At 41.9% G+C, this 17,751-nt stretch overlaps 1 protein-coding gene across 1 annotated transcript in view; it reads left to right on the forward strand.

Moving 5' to 3' along the window:
- Window positions 1-16,316, forward strand: part of PROSER2 (proline and serine rich 2) — a 29,918-nt gene extending 13,602 nt beyond the window's left edge. The window contains exons 3-4 of the mRNA XM_005876565.2: window positions 11,965-12,217; window positions 14,072-16,316. Coding sequence (XP_005876627.1) covers window positions 11,965-12,217; window positions 14,072-15,102 — 1,284 coding nt within the window. The 3' untranslated portion in view covers window positions 15,103-16,316. The remainder of the gene's footprint in view (window positions 1-11,964; window positions 12,218-14,071) is intronic.
- Window positions 16,317-17,751: the final 1,435 nt, after the last annotated feature.

A 17,751-nucleotide genomic window follows, 5' to 3' on the forward strand; every position in this document is an offset into this window, starting at 1 on the left:
AAAGAGGAACAAATGTAATCTGAACAATAAAGATTTAATAAAAAAAAAGATGTATTAAAAGAATATGTAGGAAAGAAATATAGATTGATACTCTGGTAATTGGAGTATATTCTTTAAAGCTTAGTTAGGAAGCACTCCTGCTCTGATATAGAGCACAGTAGTCTAAAGGATTATTTTGTATGTGTGGTACTGAAATAAAATTGAGAATGATCATCAGATGACTGTGGTTTCTAAAGGAATGGGTGCAGTGCATTAGGATTCAGGGTATTTGGATTATTTTTTTGACTTTAACATTCATTTTCATATGTGCTGGCCTCTTGATATAGAGAATTGAAATAATACCTGCCTTCTGTCTCCTCCTAGGAGAGAATGTGATGCCAAGTATGTCCAGTGTTTTGAACTTGGGGAAGGAAAGTTGCTACTTTGTATCTCCATTCTAATCTTATCTGGGCGGCTGGGGGATGAGGGGACTGGGGGACTCCTGAGGCAGGTGCGCAGAGTGGCCGGCCTGCCCCCAGCGGGGCTGAGGGGACTGGGCGCTGCCATCTTTGAGGGCATAGCAGTCAATTAGCATATTCCCTCCTTATTGGCTGTGGGCACCGCCATCTTTGAGGGTGTGGCAGTCAACATATTCCCTCCTTATTGGCTGTGGGCGCCGCCATCTTTGAGGGCGGGGCAGTCAATTAGCATATTCCCTCTTTATTAGATAGGATGGCAACTAAAGTTTTCCAAATAACTGTAGAACATTTGACTTTCACAAAGCACTCTCTTAGCATCTAGGTGCCCTGAATCAGTGAACTATCTACACTGGTACAGATTCTTAAACTTAAAAAAAAAATTTTTCTTACCCTCATACTGTATTTTTTGGGAGTCTAAATTTGGAGAGGAACTATATGATTTTATTTTAAATCACTGGGTCTTTTTATGACTTGTCTCTTTAGAGTGAGACTCAACCATAACAGTTTCTCAATTTTCTGTCCTTTAATTTTTGACCCCATAAAAGATTAGTAACAATGTTTTTAGGCCTCAGTGTACCTCTTGGAGGGCTCTTTAAGTAAAAGTTAACCTAGTTCCAACTGCAAGTATTTCTTTTAAGCAAAAGTTATTTTTTAAAAGAAGATAAAAGACAATGCCTGATATTACATGAGAGTATCCAAAATTTTTTAAAAACTTGTAATGTTGCCTGTGATATGACAGATCTTTGTTTGTTAGGAACTTTTCTCCTGAGCCAATGCCAGTTGAAAATTAAAGTAGCTGCTTAAATAGAGTTGTCATGGCTTCCACACAGAGAAGTGTGTGAAGGCACTCAAGAGGCTAGTTGTGTTTGTGTATGTATTTTGTTCTTCTTATAAGGAATTCTTCCTCTGAACCTTTTCTAATGAAAGTTTTAATTAGAAGGAGAACAAATTGGCCAAATTCTGAAATACTTGACTTAGAGGATACCTTTTGAATGTGTTTTTTCCTTTGAAATTTAAGAAGCTTTCATACAATACAAGGTGGCATGTCTTTGCAAAGTTGGTAGTGTGGTTCTAGAACAGGGGTGGGCAAACTTTTTGACTCGAGGGCCACAATGGGTTCTTAAACTGGACCGGAGGGCCGGAACAAAAGCATGGACGGAGTGTTTGTGTGAACTAATATAAATTCAAAGTAAACATCATTACATAAAAGGGTACGGTCTTTTTTTTTTTTTTAGTTTTATTCATTTCAAACGGGCCGGATCCGGCCCGCGGGCCGTAGTTTGCCCACGGCTGTTCTAGAACCTGCTACCTCAAGAGGTGATTCAGAATCAAAATAAGAGATTCAAAAAGGATTCGGAGACCTTCATAATGATAGCCCTTTAAGGTGACAAAGGAAGCTTTGCTATGTTCTTAACCTCTTAAGGCCAGTATCTCAAACACTTGTGTATCTCATAAACACCCTGGATGCCACTGCCAGGGACAGAATGCTGCCTCCTTCCAGTGTTCTTTTCTTCTTCTTTACTCTCCTGTGTTCATAGCAGCATTATTTGCATTAGCCAAGATCTGGTGGAAATAGCCCAAGTGCCCACCAGTGGCTGATTGGATAAAAAAGCTGTGATACAGTGACACCATGGAACACTTCCAGTGTTCTTCGGCTCATATTCTGAATGTAGACGTGAATGAAGTCTGCTCTTCCCTGCATGCACCTGGAGCTTCCTCTAGAAAAGAATATGCTTTGGCTAGTTGAAGAGTGGGATGCTCTTACTGCCCATAGTTCTTAAGAAATTAAGTAATATAGGCGCTTCTTTGGGATGGATTGAAAACATCCCAAAATCCCAAGCATACCTCCTGTTCATTTTTATCTCTAACTTGGGCAAAAACAATGACCCAAATTCATGATTGAGCTTTTGGAGATTTAATATTCAGTGAACTGTCACGTAACCCTCCTTCTCACTCAGCTGACAAATGTTGTGGCCCGAAAGTCACATAATGAGTCTGTGATGAGACAGCAGTTGTCAGCTCCCGATTAATCCCTTCCTTCTGCAGAGCCTTCGATGTCTTTTGGCCACACTCCTTAGTCATGGGATAATAAGGCAAAGCCGGCAGGGGGAATGCTGTCTTCATGGTCAGGTTGGACTGGAGTCTGAGGAGCACACTAGCATCTGACACTCTTGTTGCTAGATGATCTCGAGGAGAGAAAACAGAACAGGCCTGGAAAGGAGAACCAGAGCTGGTCAGTAGTAACCCCATCTTCCTTTCAGTTCTGTCTCCTTACCCAGATTGAACCAAAAACTTGCTGGTCAAAACAGCCATTTTAAGACAGAGCTTAAATAGCTTTTATAAAAGTTCAATATTTAGTAAATGCTTACTACATATAAGAACTAATAGATGATGGAATAAAAGCTGGTTTTAATCTTTCCAGGAACTCACAAGACAGCCAGGGGAAGCTCTAGGACAGTGTGACCCAAGCTTATGATGGCTCTGGTGGAGGTATGGTGCCACGCACTATGGCAGCTCCATCTCAATCAAGATCTCTCTATAATATTGCCAGTTTAAGGCAGCCATGGGGCTCAACTGTAATCCTTCAAAGCTATTATTCTTAGATCTATAATCAAAACTGTACACATATCTCATCCCTTGCTGGTTTGTTTGTGTCTCTTTCCGGCCAGAAGTACAGGTTTAAGTTAGCCATAGTGAAAAATTACAACAATGACTAGTTAGAAAGAACCATAATTAAACCCTATCCTGGAACTGTGGGAAACGCCACATGCACTCAGGGTCTTTCTCATGAGGTTGCTGGAGTAAGTAGAGCATTTAAAGCTGTGTCAGGAACTACAAAGAGACTGACTTTTATTTCTTCATTCAGCCCTATTTTGCTTCAGCTGCAGGACATTCTCTCATCAGCTTAGCCTTGCTCAAGTGTCAGGGAGATCATTTTGGGGTCTGTAGGAAGAAAATGTGAATATCAAATCACACTCCTCCAGAACCAATGCCCAAGGTTGCCTGCCTAGGAGACTACTGGTTAAGAGGTCTTGGTTCATCTCAAGAACTATTTTCAGCCATCGTATTCATTTTTTTTAAGTTTTTTTTAAAAATATATTTTTATTGATTTCAGAGAGGAAGGGAGAGGGCGAGAGAGATAGAAACATCAATGATGAGAGAGAATTATTGATTGGCTGCCTCCTGCACGCCCCCCACTGGGGATCAAGCCCGCAACCTAGGCATATGCCCTGACCGGGAATCAAACCAGTGACCTCTTGGGTCGTAGGTTGACCCTCTACCACTGAGCTACACCCGGCTGGGCCATTCTTATGATTTATTTATTCTTTTGGAATGGAGATGAGTCTGCTGGTTCTTGTCTTCTCCTTCACAAGGAGCTGCCACAATTGTCTTAGTCTGCAGTAAAACCAAATTTCTTGTTTAAAAGAAAAGCAAAACAAAAGGAAAAGTTTAAGAACTACAGTTAGTAGTTTTTTAAGGTAAGAGTTAGTTTAGTATGAGTATTTTAAACCTTCTCAACTTTTTTTTGTTCAAACAAACAAGGGTTTTCTCTCTACCATTTCAAAAAAAAAAAAAATGAACACTCCTATCCCAAATCTTTACTCCAATCTTGTTGACTTTTCTAATTATTGGTAACATTCACTGGAAAGGTTTGTTATCCAACTTGTCAGGATATTCCTCTCAAAGCGCCAGTGGGAAATGGACATTTTCCGTCGTCTGTGCAGGTTGCATAGGCACCAGCGGGAGTAGGACTGTGTTTCCTCACCGAGCCTTGGACAGCATGCATGCATTTCCTTTGGTAGGTTTAGCATTTTTATTTTTCTAGTTTAAACATAGTAGAAATTACTTCTTCAAAACATACATATTCGGTAGAAATGTATGCACTTTTTCCCTTAAAGACTTGTAGCCATTACCTGAAGTCAACATGGCAGGCAGAATATGTAACATATGGTTTCCTATATAATTCTTTTAGCGTCTGGAGATTTGTAGCCTTAAAGGGCTTCCTTTTACTCCACATTGATGCATTAAAAACACCATTTATAGAAAGGAAAGTTTAAAAAAATTTTCTGCTGTCAGCCTGCTACCTTCCAAATAATAGGGACAAACTTAGGGTTTCTTCAATGCACCCCTTCCCAAGAAAGCTATTGTTTTTGTTTATCCTCATTTTCTATCCACTTAGTTCTTTGGGAACTAAGTTAACAAATCCTACTTCCGAAAGCACAACAGTCAGGCAGGGACCACCACTGCTAGAGCTCCAGCTTTCTTTCCTCCTCCACATGGACCACTAGGCCATGACCTTGAATATATATATATATATATATATCCTATATAATAAAGAGCTAATATGCAAATAGTCATCACGCCCTCACTCTGTCTCAGCTCAGACACTCAACACGGGGGAGAGAGGAATGGGGACCAGCCAGGCTGTGGCCCGGGAGAGGGACAAGCCGCCCACCCTGTGGTCCCAGATGCCAGTGGCTGCTCCTGTGCCTGCAGCCTGGGAGAGGGACAAACCACCCGCACCGCGGTCCTGGGCACTAGCAGCTGCACCTGCGGCCCAGGAGAGGGACAGCCGCACACCCCACGGTCCCCACGGTCCTGGGTGCCAGCAGCTGTGCCTGCGGCCCGGGAGAGGGACAAGCCCCCTCCCCGCAGTCCCGGGTGCCAGCACCTGCAGCTTAGGAGAGGGACAAGCCATCTGCCCTGCAGTCCCAGGTGAAGCCAGCCCAGGTCCTGGGTGCCTGCGACCGGCCGGAGGAGGGAATTCTGGGTCCTGGGTGCAGGGCAAGGCAGAGGTGGTTAGGGGCAATCAAGCCAGCAGGAGAGCAGTTAGGGGTGATCAGGCCAGTAGGGGAGCAGTTAGGGGCGATCAGGCAGGCAGGCAGGCAAGCGGTTAGGAGCCAGTGGTCCCGGGTTGCGAGAGGCAGTCAGATATCCCCCGAGGGGTCCTGGATTGGAAGGTGCAGGCCAGGCTGAGGCCGCCCCCCCTCCCCGTGCATGAAGTTCGTGCACCAGACCTCTAGTATATATATAACAGCGACCTAGACAGTTGTTGTTAGAGTGTCAACCTGAAGACCGAAAGGTTGCAGGGTTCAATTTCCCGTCAAGGGCACATGCCTCAGTTGCAGTTTGATATCAGGCCCTGGTCGGGGCAGGTGCATGCAGGAGGTAACCAATTGATGTGTCTCTCACATCAGTGTTTCTCTCTTGCTCTCACTCTCTCTCTCCTTCTCTCTTTCCCTCCTTCCTTCTGCCTCAACCCCCCTCCTCTCTCCCTTCCACTCTCTCTGAAAATCAATGAAAAAACATCCTCTGGGCCCTAACCGGTTTGGCTCAGTGGCTAGAGCATCGGCCTGCAGACTGAAGGATACCAGGTTTGATTCTGGTCAAGAGCATGTACCTCGATTGCAGGCTCGCTCACATGCAGGAGGCAACCAATCGATGTGTCTCTATCACATAGATGTTTTTCTCTGTGTCTTTCCCACTCTGTCTAAAAATCAATGGGAAAATATCCTTGGGTGAGGATTAACAACAACAAAAACACTTCAAATTGTGAAGATTACAGGCCCTGGAAGTTAGATGCTTGGGTAGGAGGGCATGTGAGTGTCTGTGGATCACAGCAGGTAAAGCATTGCTCTATACCAGGTGGAGCAGCTCTTAGTCACCTTTGCTTCCACCATAGTTTTTGCTGTTGTATCAAAGTTCATGAGCACAGTATAGAGTCTAATAGTTTCATAAGGTTTATGAAATGCATCAGTCTTCCATGAATACTTCTACCATCTCCCACTCACCATAAGCAACGACTTTTAATTCACACCTGTTTCTTTGTAATTTACCTTCATTTCTCCTCATTTTTGACATTTGACTATATATCCTTTAAGTATGTGTGTTCATATTTTAAATGTATACATTTAAATTAAATCATCAAAACAACTCTTTTTTCTGTATGCATTACTTCACTAAACATTGTATTCTTGAATTTGTAAAAACCAGCTAATAAATATAACTATCACAGTCAGTAGTTATTGAGAGAAGACTACATATAAAAGTAATCATAATAACTATACAGGTAAAAAGCAAAATAACAATAACTTGTACATGTTATCTATGCAAAATATATATGCATGTGGACAAGGACTTGAAGGAACAATGAAACATGAAAATTATTTTTTTTTTTGGGGGGGGGACATTATATTCTTTTGAAAACACCATTTTAAATGGCTATATAATATTCCATCTGTGAATGTGCCATGATCTACTTAATCATAATACCTTATTATTGGACATTTTAGTTGTTTCTTGTTTTGCTTGTTTTCTTGCTACTATAAATACTAATAGAATTAATATATCTGTGTCCGTGCTTGTGTGTGTATTGCTGCAGGTAAATTGACTTGTATATATATGCTTTCTCATAGCTCTAAATGTTTTTCTATGGTTCATAATTGTTTCAGTTTTATTTGCTGTCTTCATGTTCTGTGTAGCCCTCTGGCCTCCTCTGAACTAGACTAGTTATTCACTGCATGGCTGACATCCTGGGGATACCACCATTGTCCAGGGATTCCCTCTCATTCTCCTGTTTCCTGGCTCCTTTATCTTTTCCTTGGTTTCCTCCTTTGTCTAGGGGAACAACCTTACTACCCACCCCCTTGAAGTAGCTTCTTGACAAAGGCAGATGTGGGAGATCCATTGTTTAGACCCGGCATTTCTTAAAAACATCTTCATTCAAACCAAACCTAAATTTGGTTAGGCATAAAATTTTAGTTCTGAATTCATTTGGAATTTTTAAAAATTCTAAGTCATTTTTTTTATTTTTCAATTACAGTTGATATATAATATATTAGTTTCAGGTGTGTACCCCAGTGATTAGACATTATATAACTTACTAAGTGATCATCTTGATAAATTTCTACCCATCTGACACCATATAGGTATTACAATATTATACTGTACTTTACATCCCTATGACTATTCTGTAACTACCAATTTGTACTGGTTAATCCTTTCACGTTTTTCACCCATCCTCACAGCCCCCCTCCCATCTGGCAACTGTCAAAATGTTCTCTGTATCTATGAGTCTGTTACTGGTCTGCTTGTTCATTTATTTTATTTTTTAGATTCAGTTGTTCATAGATATGTATTTATTAACATTTTATTGTTCATATTTTTATCTTTTTTTGTTCTTATAGAAGGCCCTTTATAACATTTGATGTAATACTAGTTTGATGGTGATGAACTCCTTCAGCTTTTCTTGTCTGGGAAGCTCTTTATTTCTCCTCCAATTTTAAATTAGAGTCTTGTTGAGTAAAGTAGCCTTGGTTATGTCCTTGCTGTTCATCACTTTGAATATTTCTTGCCAATCCCTTCTGGCCTGCAAAGTTTCTGTTGAGAAATTATCTGACAGTCTTAATGAGAGTTCCCTTGTAGATAACTAGCTGCTTTTCTCTTACTACTTTTAAGATTCTCTCTTTGTCATTAACCTTTTGCATTTTAATTATGATGTGTCTTGGTGTGAAACTTTCTGGTTTCATCTTGTTTGGGACTCTGTGCTTCTTGGACTTGTATATCTATTTCCTTCACCAGGTTAGGGAAGTTTTACAAATAGGTTTTCAATTTCTTGTTTTTCAAATAGGTTTTCAATTTCTTGTTTCCTCTCTTTTCTGTCCAGCATCCCCATGATGAGAAAGTTGGTACACTTGAAATTGTCCCAGAGGCTCCTTACACTATGCTCATTTATTTTATTTTATTTTTATTGTTTGCTGTTCTGATTGAATGTTTTCTACTTCGAAATCGTTTATTTGGTCCTTTGCTTCATCTACTCTACTGACTCCCTGTAATGTATTCTACATTTCAGTTATTGTACTTTTCATTTCTGACTGGTTTATTTTTATGTTTTCTATCTCTATTCTTAGTTTTCTATATCTTTTTGTTTTGTTTTCTTTCCTATATCTTTGATGAAGTTCTCACTAAGTTCTTCTACTCTTCCCCTCAGTTCATTGAGCATCCTTATAATCAGTGTTTTGAACTTTACATCTTGTAGATTGTTTGTCTCCATTTCATTTAGTTCTTTTTCTGGCGTTTTGTTCTGTTCTTTCATTTGGGACATGTCTCCTCATTTTGGCAGCCTTCCTGTGTTTGTTTCTATGTGTTAGGTAGAGTTACGACATCTCTGGGTGGCAGAGTGGCCTAATGTAGTAGGTGCCTGTAGGATCCAGTGGCACAACCTCCCCGTTTGCCCAAGCTGGGTACTCCAGGTGAGCACCCCTATCTGTGGGCTATTTAAACCCTCCTGTTGTAGTTCAGCCTTGATTGCTGTTGGCAATCAATTGGAGGGATTTATCCCCAGGTCAATTGGCTGCAAAGACTGGTTGTGACCATCAACCACTATGGAGGATCAACTGTGCAGGGGCTCACCCCACAGAGCAGGATTTACTTCAGCAGGACTCTGCTGCCCACTGAGTCCACCTCTTGAGTGTGCCACTTATGGAGGTGGTTGGATGGTGACACTTGGACTCAGTCCGAAGCTGTCCACTGGGTGTGCTGGCTCTGGGGCCTCCCAGGAGATACAAGCCAGGGTCAGCTACCACCTGTGTTCTGCCCAGAGTCACTGAGCATGAGCTACAAAGCAATCTGCAGGTGGCTGTTACTTGTGTTGGGCTTGGAGGTGCCCAGGAGGGGCCAAGCTGCAAACCAAGGTGGGCTGCCACTTCATGAGAGGTACAGGGCACACTGAGACCAGATGCTGCTTATTTGAGAGATTTTAGGAAAGTCTGAAGCATGAGCCGCAACAATCTATTTGTGTGGGGGGAAAACCACTGGAAACAACTTGGGTGGGCCCACAAGTTGGGTGGTGGCAGGGTTTCAGGGAATCACCAGGGCAGGACAGTGATGGCCAGGTTGATGGAGTCTCAGATATGGTGCCACCTGCCAGGACTGTGGGGGAAGGGTTCCGAAAAGGAACAGTGGCCTCTGCCAGCACTTCTGTCTGGGAGAAAGCTGCCCCTCCAGCTCTCACCCTGATGCCAGACACTTCAGTCCCTCCCTGTAAGTCCCTTTCAAGCTGCTGCCCCAGTGAGGAAGCTCAGAGAGAGTGAGTTCAAGTAAGTCTGTGTGTGGGCCCTTTAAGAGGAATTCCTAGGGCCCTGGCTGGGTAGTTCAGTTGGTTAGAGCATCATCCCCCAAGGTTGTAGGTTTGATCACCGGTCAGGGCACATATAAGATCAACCAATGAATGCATAAATAGTGGAACAAGAAATCAATGTTTCTCCCTCCCTCCCTCCCTTCCTCCCTTCCTTTCCTTCTCTCACTCTAAAAATCCATCAATAAAGAAAGAAAAATTTTAAAAAAGAGACACTACTCGTACTCTAGCACCACTCCCTCTCACTCAGCCTCACTTCCTGCTGGTTTTTACAGCCAGCAGTTATGGGGACTTCTCTACCTGGCACTGGAACCCTGGGCTGGAGGGGGCTGGTGTGGGGCTGGGACCTCTGGCTCCTCAGCGGGAACCTCACCAGCCAAGATATCCTTCCCCATTTTTATCCATCACACATGGGTGTGTGACCAGCCCATTCCACATTCCGCCCCTCCTACCAGCCTCAGTGTGGCTTCTTCTTTGTATCCTTAGTTGTAGAATTTTGTTTGGCTATATTTCAGGCAGTTCTGAATGATGGCTCTGTAGTTTAGTTGTAATTTTGATTTGGTTGTGGGAGGATGTGAGTACCACATTTACCTACACTGCCATCTTGTCCAGAAGCTCCATAGATCATTCAGAATTTTGAAGGAATGACAACATTGTCTTCTGGTTTCCAGTATTGCTGCTGAGAAGTCTGGTGCTGTTTTGATTCCTGATCTCTTGTTATGTGGCCTCTTTTTTCACTGAGAAGCTTTTAGGATCTTTTTTTAGTCTTCGGTGTAGTGAAATGTCACAATAATGTTATTCTATGTTATTCTTATTCTTTAGGTTATTCTGATGGCCCCTTTTGATCCTTCTGTTTGGGAATATTTTCTTGTATTATTTTACTTATTTATTTTGATAATTCTTTCCCCTCTGTTTTTTTTCTGATTTCTTTTTCTGGAACTTTCATTACTCAGATGTTGGCCCTCTCTCACACACTTATCCTCTAGTTTTCTTTTCTTCTCTATTTAAAAAGATTTTTTTTTTTTTACTTTTGTTGTACTTTGCCAGTGTCTCTACTTTATTTTCTAGGCTTTTATTTAGTTTTTGACTTCTGCTGTCATAATTTTAATTTCTAAGAACTCTTTTGTTTTCTACTTTTTAATAGCATTATATTTTTATCTCTCTGAAGATATTAATTAATGATCATCTTTTTGAAATTTTCATCATTCTGCATAGTTTGTTTCTTATAATTTGCTTTATTTTTTGTTTTGTTTTGATATTGTCTCTCATGTTAGAGGTTTTTCTCAGCTGCTTGCAAATATTTAAGAGTAGAATGTTAAGAACCTGACTAAAAATTCCCTTCTAGGTTTTGTTGACTGGTCTGCACCGTAGAGCAATCTACCTGAGCTATTTCATTGAGGACCTGTGGTCTTAGCGTCTTTTGGCCCTTGCATCATTCAAATCCCCAGAGAAGACTCTTCCAATCTCTTGTGTAGAGTATTAATTTGGCTTCCTTTACTCCCCGTTTTCAGTACAGTCCGTCATTGTCAGCTCTGCTTCATGTTCCCACTTCAAATCCCTCTTTTATCTTCTTTAAGAAAAAATATCTAGTTTTCTACCTGGGTAACATAATTGCTTCTCTTTCAGCCTTTTAACCTATTCTGCTCTTGACAATGTCATCTTTGCCACACTTCCAGAACCGCTCAGCACCCCGAGTGCCTGGGCTTCAGAGGAGCCCTCCAGGCTGAGGGAAGCCCTCAAGCACTCAGCAGGTTGAATATTGGCTTTCCCTGCCGCTGACTAAAATTCATCTTTCTGAGTCATTACACCTGTCCTGCTACCTAACTTCCCAAATGGTGTTGCTGTCACATCTTTTCCTATTATTTTTGTCTTTGTGATTTGTGCTTTCTTAAAGAAATAAATCCCATTATTGTTTTCGTAAGGTTTTTAGAGGAAGACATAAATATGTGAGTTCACCATCTTTAACCAGAGATTACCCACGTTGCTATTAGGGAAAAGCAAGTGTGTCTGAAAGCAGTAAGTGCAAACAGCGTTCCCAAGGAGGCAATGGCGAAGAATTGTTTTCTTGTCATTAATTCACTAGGAACCACAGGACTAGAGCTAATCATAGGGTCTAAGATCTTTTATTTCTGTACCTTTTTGGCAGCCTTCTTTTTCATGTAGGTAAAAGGGTGAGGGACATAGCGGCACAGGTTTGTCAGTGAGCTCATCTGAGTGGCAGACTCTTCCCACGTGGGAAATGTTACTGGTAAAGTGCTGTGAATCCTGCCCTGGGCTCTGTATTGATCTAGACTTGGTCCTGGTTTTGCCCCTCACTGAAACCACTGTTTGTTTTCTCTTGTATTCCCAATCCCCACACCTATTCTATAGGATGATGAGAGCCTGAAGTACCTCACACATGAGGAAAAGGATGTCATCCTGTTTTTTGAAGAGACTATTGATTCCCTGGAGGACGACTTTGAGGAGCAAGTCCTGTGTGACAGTGGGGTACACTGCCAGCCCCCAAAGTCTCTGGAAGGGAGCACTCCCAGCCACTTGGAACCAGAAGATGTCATTGACTTAGTGCAGCCAGTATATGCAGCTGGGGAACCTGAGCGCCTCCCGGATGTGACTGAAGCAGCAGGTGAGGCGTGAAACGCCAGTCCCCAGACTCTGGCTTGCTTTGTTAGTGTTTTGCATGACACAGGCACTGCTTTCTGTGTCTGCCCGTGTGGAGCTGTTGGGACTTAACAGATTTTTGTAGGTTAGAAGCATCACCTTCATAGTTTGCCCAGCTAAGTAGATGTTTTCTTAGCATATTAGGATGACAACACATGAAGGGGAATTCCAAAAGGGCTAGAGTTAAGGATGAAACTAATTGTCATACAGATAAACTTTATATATATAAAGAAAATTGAAAATGGCTTCCAGGTAACAATTCATTATAGAAAGAAAACATAGGAGGTACTTGTATTTTAGCCCTTGAAGTTTGATCTCAATTTTTGTGCAAGATTATATCCCTACAATTATAGCATGGTTGCCAAGGGGGGAGTATTTAAACCGAAAAGTCAGCTGGTTCAGGAAAATAGGAAATGATCAGAAGAAAAATTCAGTTCACCGTCCTCTTTGTATCTTGCCTAACTCAGGGTGGCATCGAAAGGGTCCTGTGATAGAACCAGAGGCACAAGGAGAAAATTTTCTTCCATTTTCCTTCCTAATTGGAAAAAATATTGGAAATAAATGTGGTCAAGGGGATAAGAATTAGTAACGAGGAAAAAGATAGAAGAGAAAATAATTTTGCTTAGCTACCTACAAAATACTGCCATTTGTCATGAGCCTCTATAAATATTTTTTCCTTTTTTTATTTGTAAGTAGGGCTGTGTGTTACACAAAATTTTACATACTACGGCAGTGATGGTGAACCTTTTGAGCTCGGCGTGTCAGCATTTTGAAAAACCCTAACTTAACTCTGGTGCCGTGTCACATATAGAAATTTTTTGATATTTGCAACCATAGTAAAACAAAGATTTATATTTTTTATATTTATTTTATATATTTAAATGCCATTTAACAAAGGAAAATCAACCAAAAAAATGAGTTCGCGTGTCACCTCTGACACGCGTGTCATAGGTTCGCCATCACTGTCCTACGGTTATAGATTCCAAAGATGGAGCTTAGTTTGCAGCCATCTCTTCAAAGAAGAGACTTAATATGAATTCCCCATTTTTATCACACTTCTTTGAAGTATAGTTTCTAAAATAAATTTGAACCAGCTGTTCCTTTAAAAATGTCATATCATAGGTTGGCACCAAGGAAAACACATTTTGAAAGGAAGCCACCTTGCCCATCAGTTCCCTAACATGACATTTTCATAACAATTTTAAGTGCCTCCCCTTTGGCAGTCATTGTGTGAGACTCTGCAGTACACAGGTAAATAAGGCGGCCTACAGTTTTGCAGCTGGAGACGGTGTATAAACCCAAGTCCAGAAAAGTATTAGGTGATCTGTGATCAATGTATGTTCAGGATCTAGTCAAGGCTCCAAGACTGGCATATTAAGCTCTACCTGGGGCTGTCGGGAAACATTTCTATTTCATGGAGGAAAGCGATGGAGTTGTTGATGTGCCACATCACCTCCCAGCCTCCATTTCCCCTTTGTAAAAATCCCTGCTAAGGCAAGTTACTGTTTCTTCCTATGAATGCCTCAGGCGGATGGGTCCTCAGGAGCTTGCTTTTACGGTATACTTCCCAGGTACTGACCATTTCTGCCTTGGCAGTCTTTCACCATCACTGGTTCATTCTTCTCATCCTGTGGTTATGAGAACCATGTATTCTGTTCTCTCTTGTTAGTCCAGGGGACAGGGATAGAGGAGTTCAGTTTACAGGAGGTACTGTTGGTATTATGTCCCTTTGAGACCCTTTGCGTTTCAGGGGGAGATGTAATGTGTTTATTTTTACATAAAGTTACATAAACTTATGAGGATTCTGCCTACTTCTCAGGGGCTGGACCTGCTGGAAAGGAAGACATTCCTGTCCTGGAATGCGGGGCACAGGATGTGGAGGCTTCTCCCCCGCCAGGGTGCACCGTTCCAGAGGCCCTTCCTCGGCCACCCTCCCTGCCTGTCCCCACAGCGCCAGCCCAGCCCAGGAAAGAGCAGCTCTCTTCTTCTCCTCCTGCGGAGCACCCCAAACTGCCCCGTTCAGTTCCTACTCCGCTTGTTATCGCCCAGAAGATTTCTGAGAAGTTGGCAGGAAATGAAGCACTTTCACCCACCTCCCCCTCCAAGGAGGGCAGGCCTGGGGAATGGAGGACACTGACTTCCGTGGCCCCTCGAAATGGAGACCACTTGTTGTGGCACAGACATACGGCACAGCCTGCGCCCAAGATCCACCGCTTCCCGAGCAACATCAGTGTGACCAACAGCGCCGGGAAGGAGTTCAACAAGACCATCTCCAAGGCCGCGGTCAACGTGCAGGAGCGGAAAGCCCGGGTCCTGGCCAACATTAATGGAGTCTCTTTCTTCTCCATGGGAGAAACGGAAGATCGGGCCCAAAAGGGTGATCTCCCTGAGCAGAGGCGAAGCGTCTCTCCAGAGCCGGGGACGTGTGGCCAGAGCAAGCCAGGCCCCATCCAGGAAGCTGTGTCCACGCAGGCAGGAGGGCAGACCAGCAGTCAGCAGTCCAGAGGCGTGCAGACAGAGCAGACCCCACCACTGGAGAATGGCTTCCAGAACATCCATGATGTCCTAAAGAGCGAGCCCGGTGCCTTTTTCTCTACTGGGAAAACTGTCACTTTCCGTCCGGACCCGGCTCTTACCAATAAACTTGCACGCCAGAACGCCAGCAAGAGCTTGTATGAGCACCGGCAGCCGGACTGCAGCCAGGATGCTAGGAAGCGATCAGGCTCGCTGCCCAGGGCCGTGGGGTTCAGACCCCAAGGCATCACCGTCCAGTTTGCTGGTCGAGGCTCCACTGAGGAAGCTCGCCGGGAGGCCCTGCGGAAGCTCGGCCTGCTGAAAGAGAACTTGTGATGGAGCATGAGAGGGGGCTGGAGGATGTGGATGGCCAGGTTTGTTTGGCCTAAAATGTCTGTGCGTCGTAAAGAGCAATCACAACAGTCCCAACAGCTGTGCCCTGCTGCGGACTAGCGATGACGGGTACCAGGACTCAGCAGTCCGGGCTGAGTGCCTGCCCCCTCCCATTCCACCTTTGAGCTGGGATTTCCTTCTGTAAACAAGGGCCAGCACTAGAGCTTCCTTTTTCTAAGAACTCAGATAATAACCTTGAAGAACTATATGTTTCTATGATTTCTAATTGCCATCTATTTTGTAGATTCAGGAGAAGGGGGATTGGGTCCAATTTGCTTTTCTTGAGTCTCTAACCTAACCTTTGATCCCAAGCAAATGGACATGAAGGCCAGTTTAGATCTCTTATACTCAATTCTCTAAGCTAGGGACTTCCTCTCCTTTTCTAAGAAAATATTAAAACCGAGTGTTAAATTTTCATAGTGTCTTACAATACATTTTTGGTTGTTTTTTTTTTGAAGTGTATAGGGTAATATGTTAGCCCTAAATATGCTTTTGTTTCTTGATATAATTTGGTTTGCCTAGTTTTTTTATTGAAAATTGAAATGAAACCTTTAGAGTCTGATGTACTATAAGTTTGAGTTATGGGAGTGGAATAGAAAGGTTGAGTGTGGAAAAGGTGGTAATTTCAAGAAAGCAAGTCTCATCACACTGAAGGGTCTGTGTGGTTGGGGGATATGTGTATGAGCGTCTATTGTGTATATACATGTATAAAATATGTTTATAGAAACATGTTAACATATACATAGATAGGAATTGTGTTGGCACATACACATTTATCATTACTTATATATAAACTTCTTAAAACCCTATACTCTTGATAGACATAGGAATTGTTACTTCCTCACAGGGAAGTCTGTTAAGGACACATCTCCAGGATACTTCGGTGAACCCAAGTGCTTTTTCCTCCGCAATGTGTGTCCTGTTCCCAATTAAAGTAATTTTCCGAGTAAGGTTGCAGATAAGCAAGATAGTTTTTAAAAACTTTTTTAATGAAGAACATTTTCAAAGATTTAATTTATCACCTGATTTTAACCTAGTTTTAATTTATGACTTAATTTTAGTTCTGCATGTTCCAAGGTAGCTAGTAAACAGGAGGAAACAAACGATTCTTCAGATCCCCTGTGTTCTGTGGGCAAGGTCTCAGGATTAATTTAAAAGGGAAAAGACAGCAAACTAGATGACAGCATGAAAAGAGCTGGTTTACTCTCGAACTGTCTTACATGCTGAGTTGTAACCACAACCATTATTATCGAACTATTCAAGGCTGGCGTCTTTAACCTCTAAAAATAGACTGGGAAGGGCCACACTTAGATATCACGCCCTTTTGTTGTTATGGCTCAGCCTCTGTCACAGAATCTGTTTCTTTCCTGGTGAGTATTATTTAAATTCAAATGTGATGTGAAAGACATTTTTTCATAGTGTTCAATTTGCCTTGTAAGTTACAGAAAATGATTGTAATTTTTTTTCCTTAGAATTACAGTATTTAGTATCTCAGCCAGTTTCTTGATGGTCTTAATTTAAATAGGTATTAAAGTAGTTTTTATTTTACTCGTTTATATTGGATATGGTTAAAGGATTATTGAAGGCTATATTATCTTTTTACTAAGTGAGATGCCATAACACAGTGTTTAAAATAGAGAGTCTTGACATGGCTGATTTATTTTTATCTTATCCTATGATGTCATTTGATTAAGGTGACCTTGACTATATGTAGTATATTTGTTTTCATAATGATAATTTTGAAAAATAAATTTAGATTTATCTTATATACAAACAACTTTCGTTTTGCATTTTATATTTATTTTTAATTATTTTCTTTTAAATGTTATATTCTTTCCTTATATTTATTCCTAATTTCTTGTATTTACTTCTACCTATTGCTCTGGTCATGTCTTGTGTTCAAACCCTAGAAATTAAAGCCATATATTTTGTTGGAGGTTCAAATTATAGTTGCCAATGAAGTAACCTGTCTGTGTACGTATCATGTTAACAAAAACAACTAATTTGCTGAAGGACATTCGTTTTCTTGCCATACTACATGATAGGACACTCTTAAAGGGTCACCTTCAAAGAAATTTTAAGGACCATAATTCAAAGCAAAATTGTAACCAAAAGGAAAGATGAATCTTAAGTGCCCAGTTTTTTTTCAAGTGATATTTGTAAATCAGTCTCCATTTTTATGAAACTCTTTATCGTAAAATGAGGGGGGAAATTCTTTGGCTTTTAAAAAGGTATGTGTATGCCGAAACCGGTTTGGCTCAGTGGATAGAGCGTCGGCCTGCGGACTGAAAGGTCCCAGGTTCGATTCCGGTCAAGGGCATGTACCTTGGTTGCGGGCACATCCCCAATAGGGATTGTGCAGGAGGCAGCTGATCGATGTTTCTCTCTAAGGTATGTGTAAATGGCCCAACTAGAGTCTCCTCTGCAGACTGTAATACTTTGCAGTTGCCAGGGTAACAGGGTCTGCTCAGTCTCTCCTCCTCCTCCCTCTCCTATGTTTGGTTCTTGGTGTGTATACTTATTTTCACAAAACTAGCAGAAATGTAGATTCGTGCTGTTCTCTCCAGCCCACATCCTCCTTTTGGGGCCCCA

This window comes from Myotis brandtii, unplaced genomic scaffold, assembly GCF_000412655.1.
Source record: "Myotis brandtii unplaced genomic scaffold, ASM41265v1 scaffold49, whole genome shotgun sequence".
In the NCBI taxonomy this organism is placed as follows: Eukaryota; Metazoa; Chordata; class Mammalia; order Chiroptera; family Vespertilionidae; genus Myotis; species Myotis brandtii.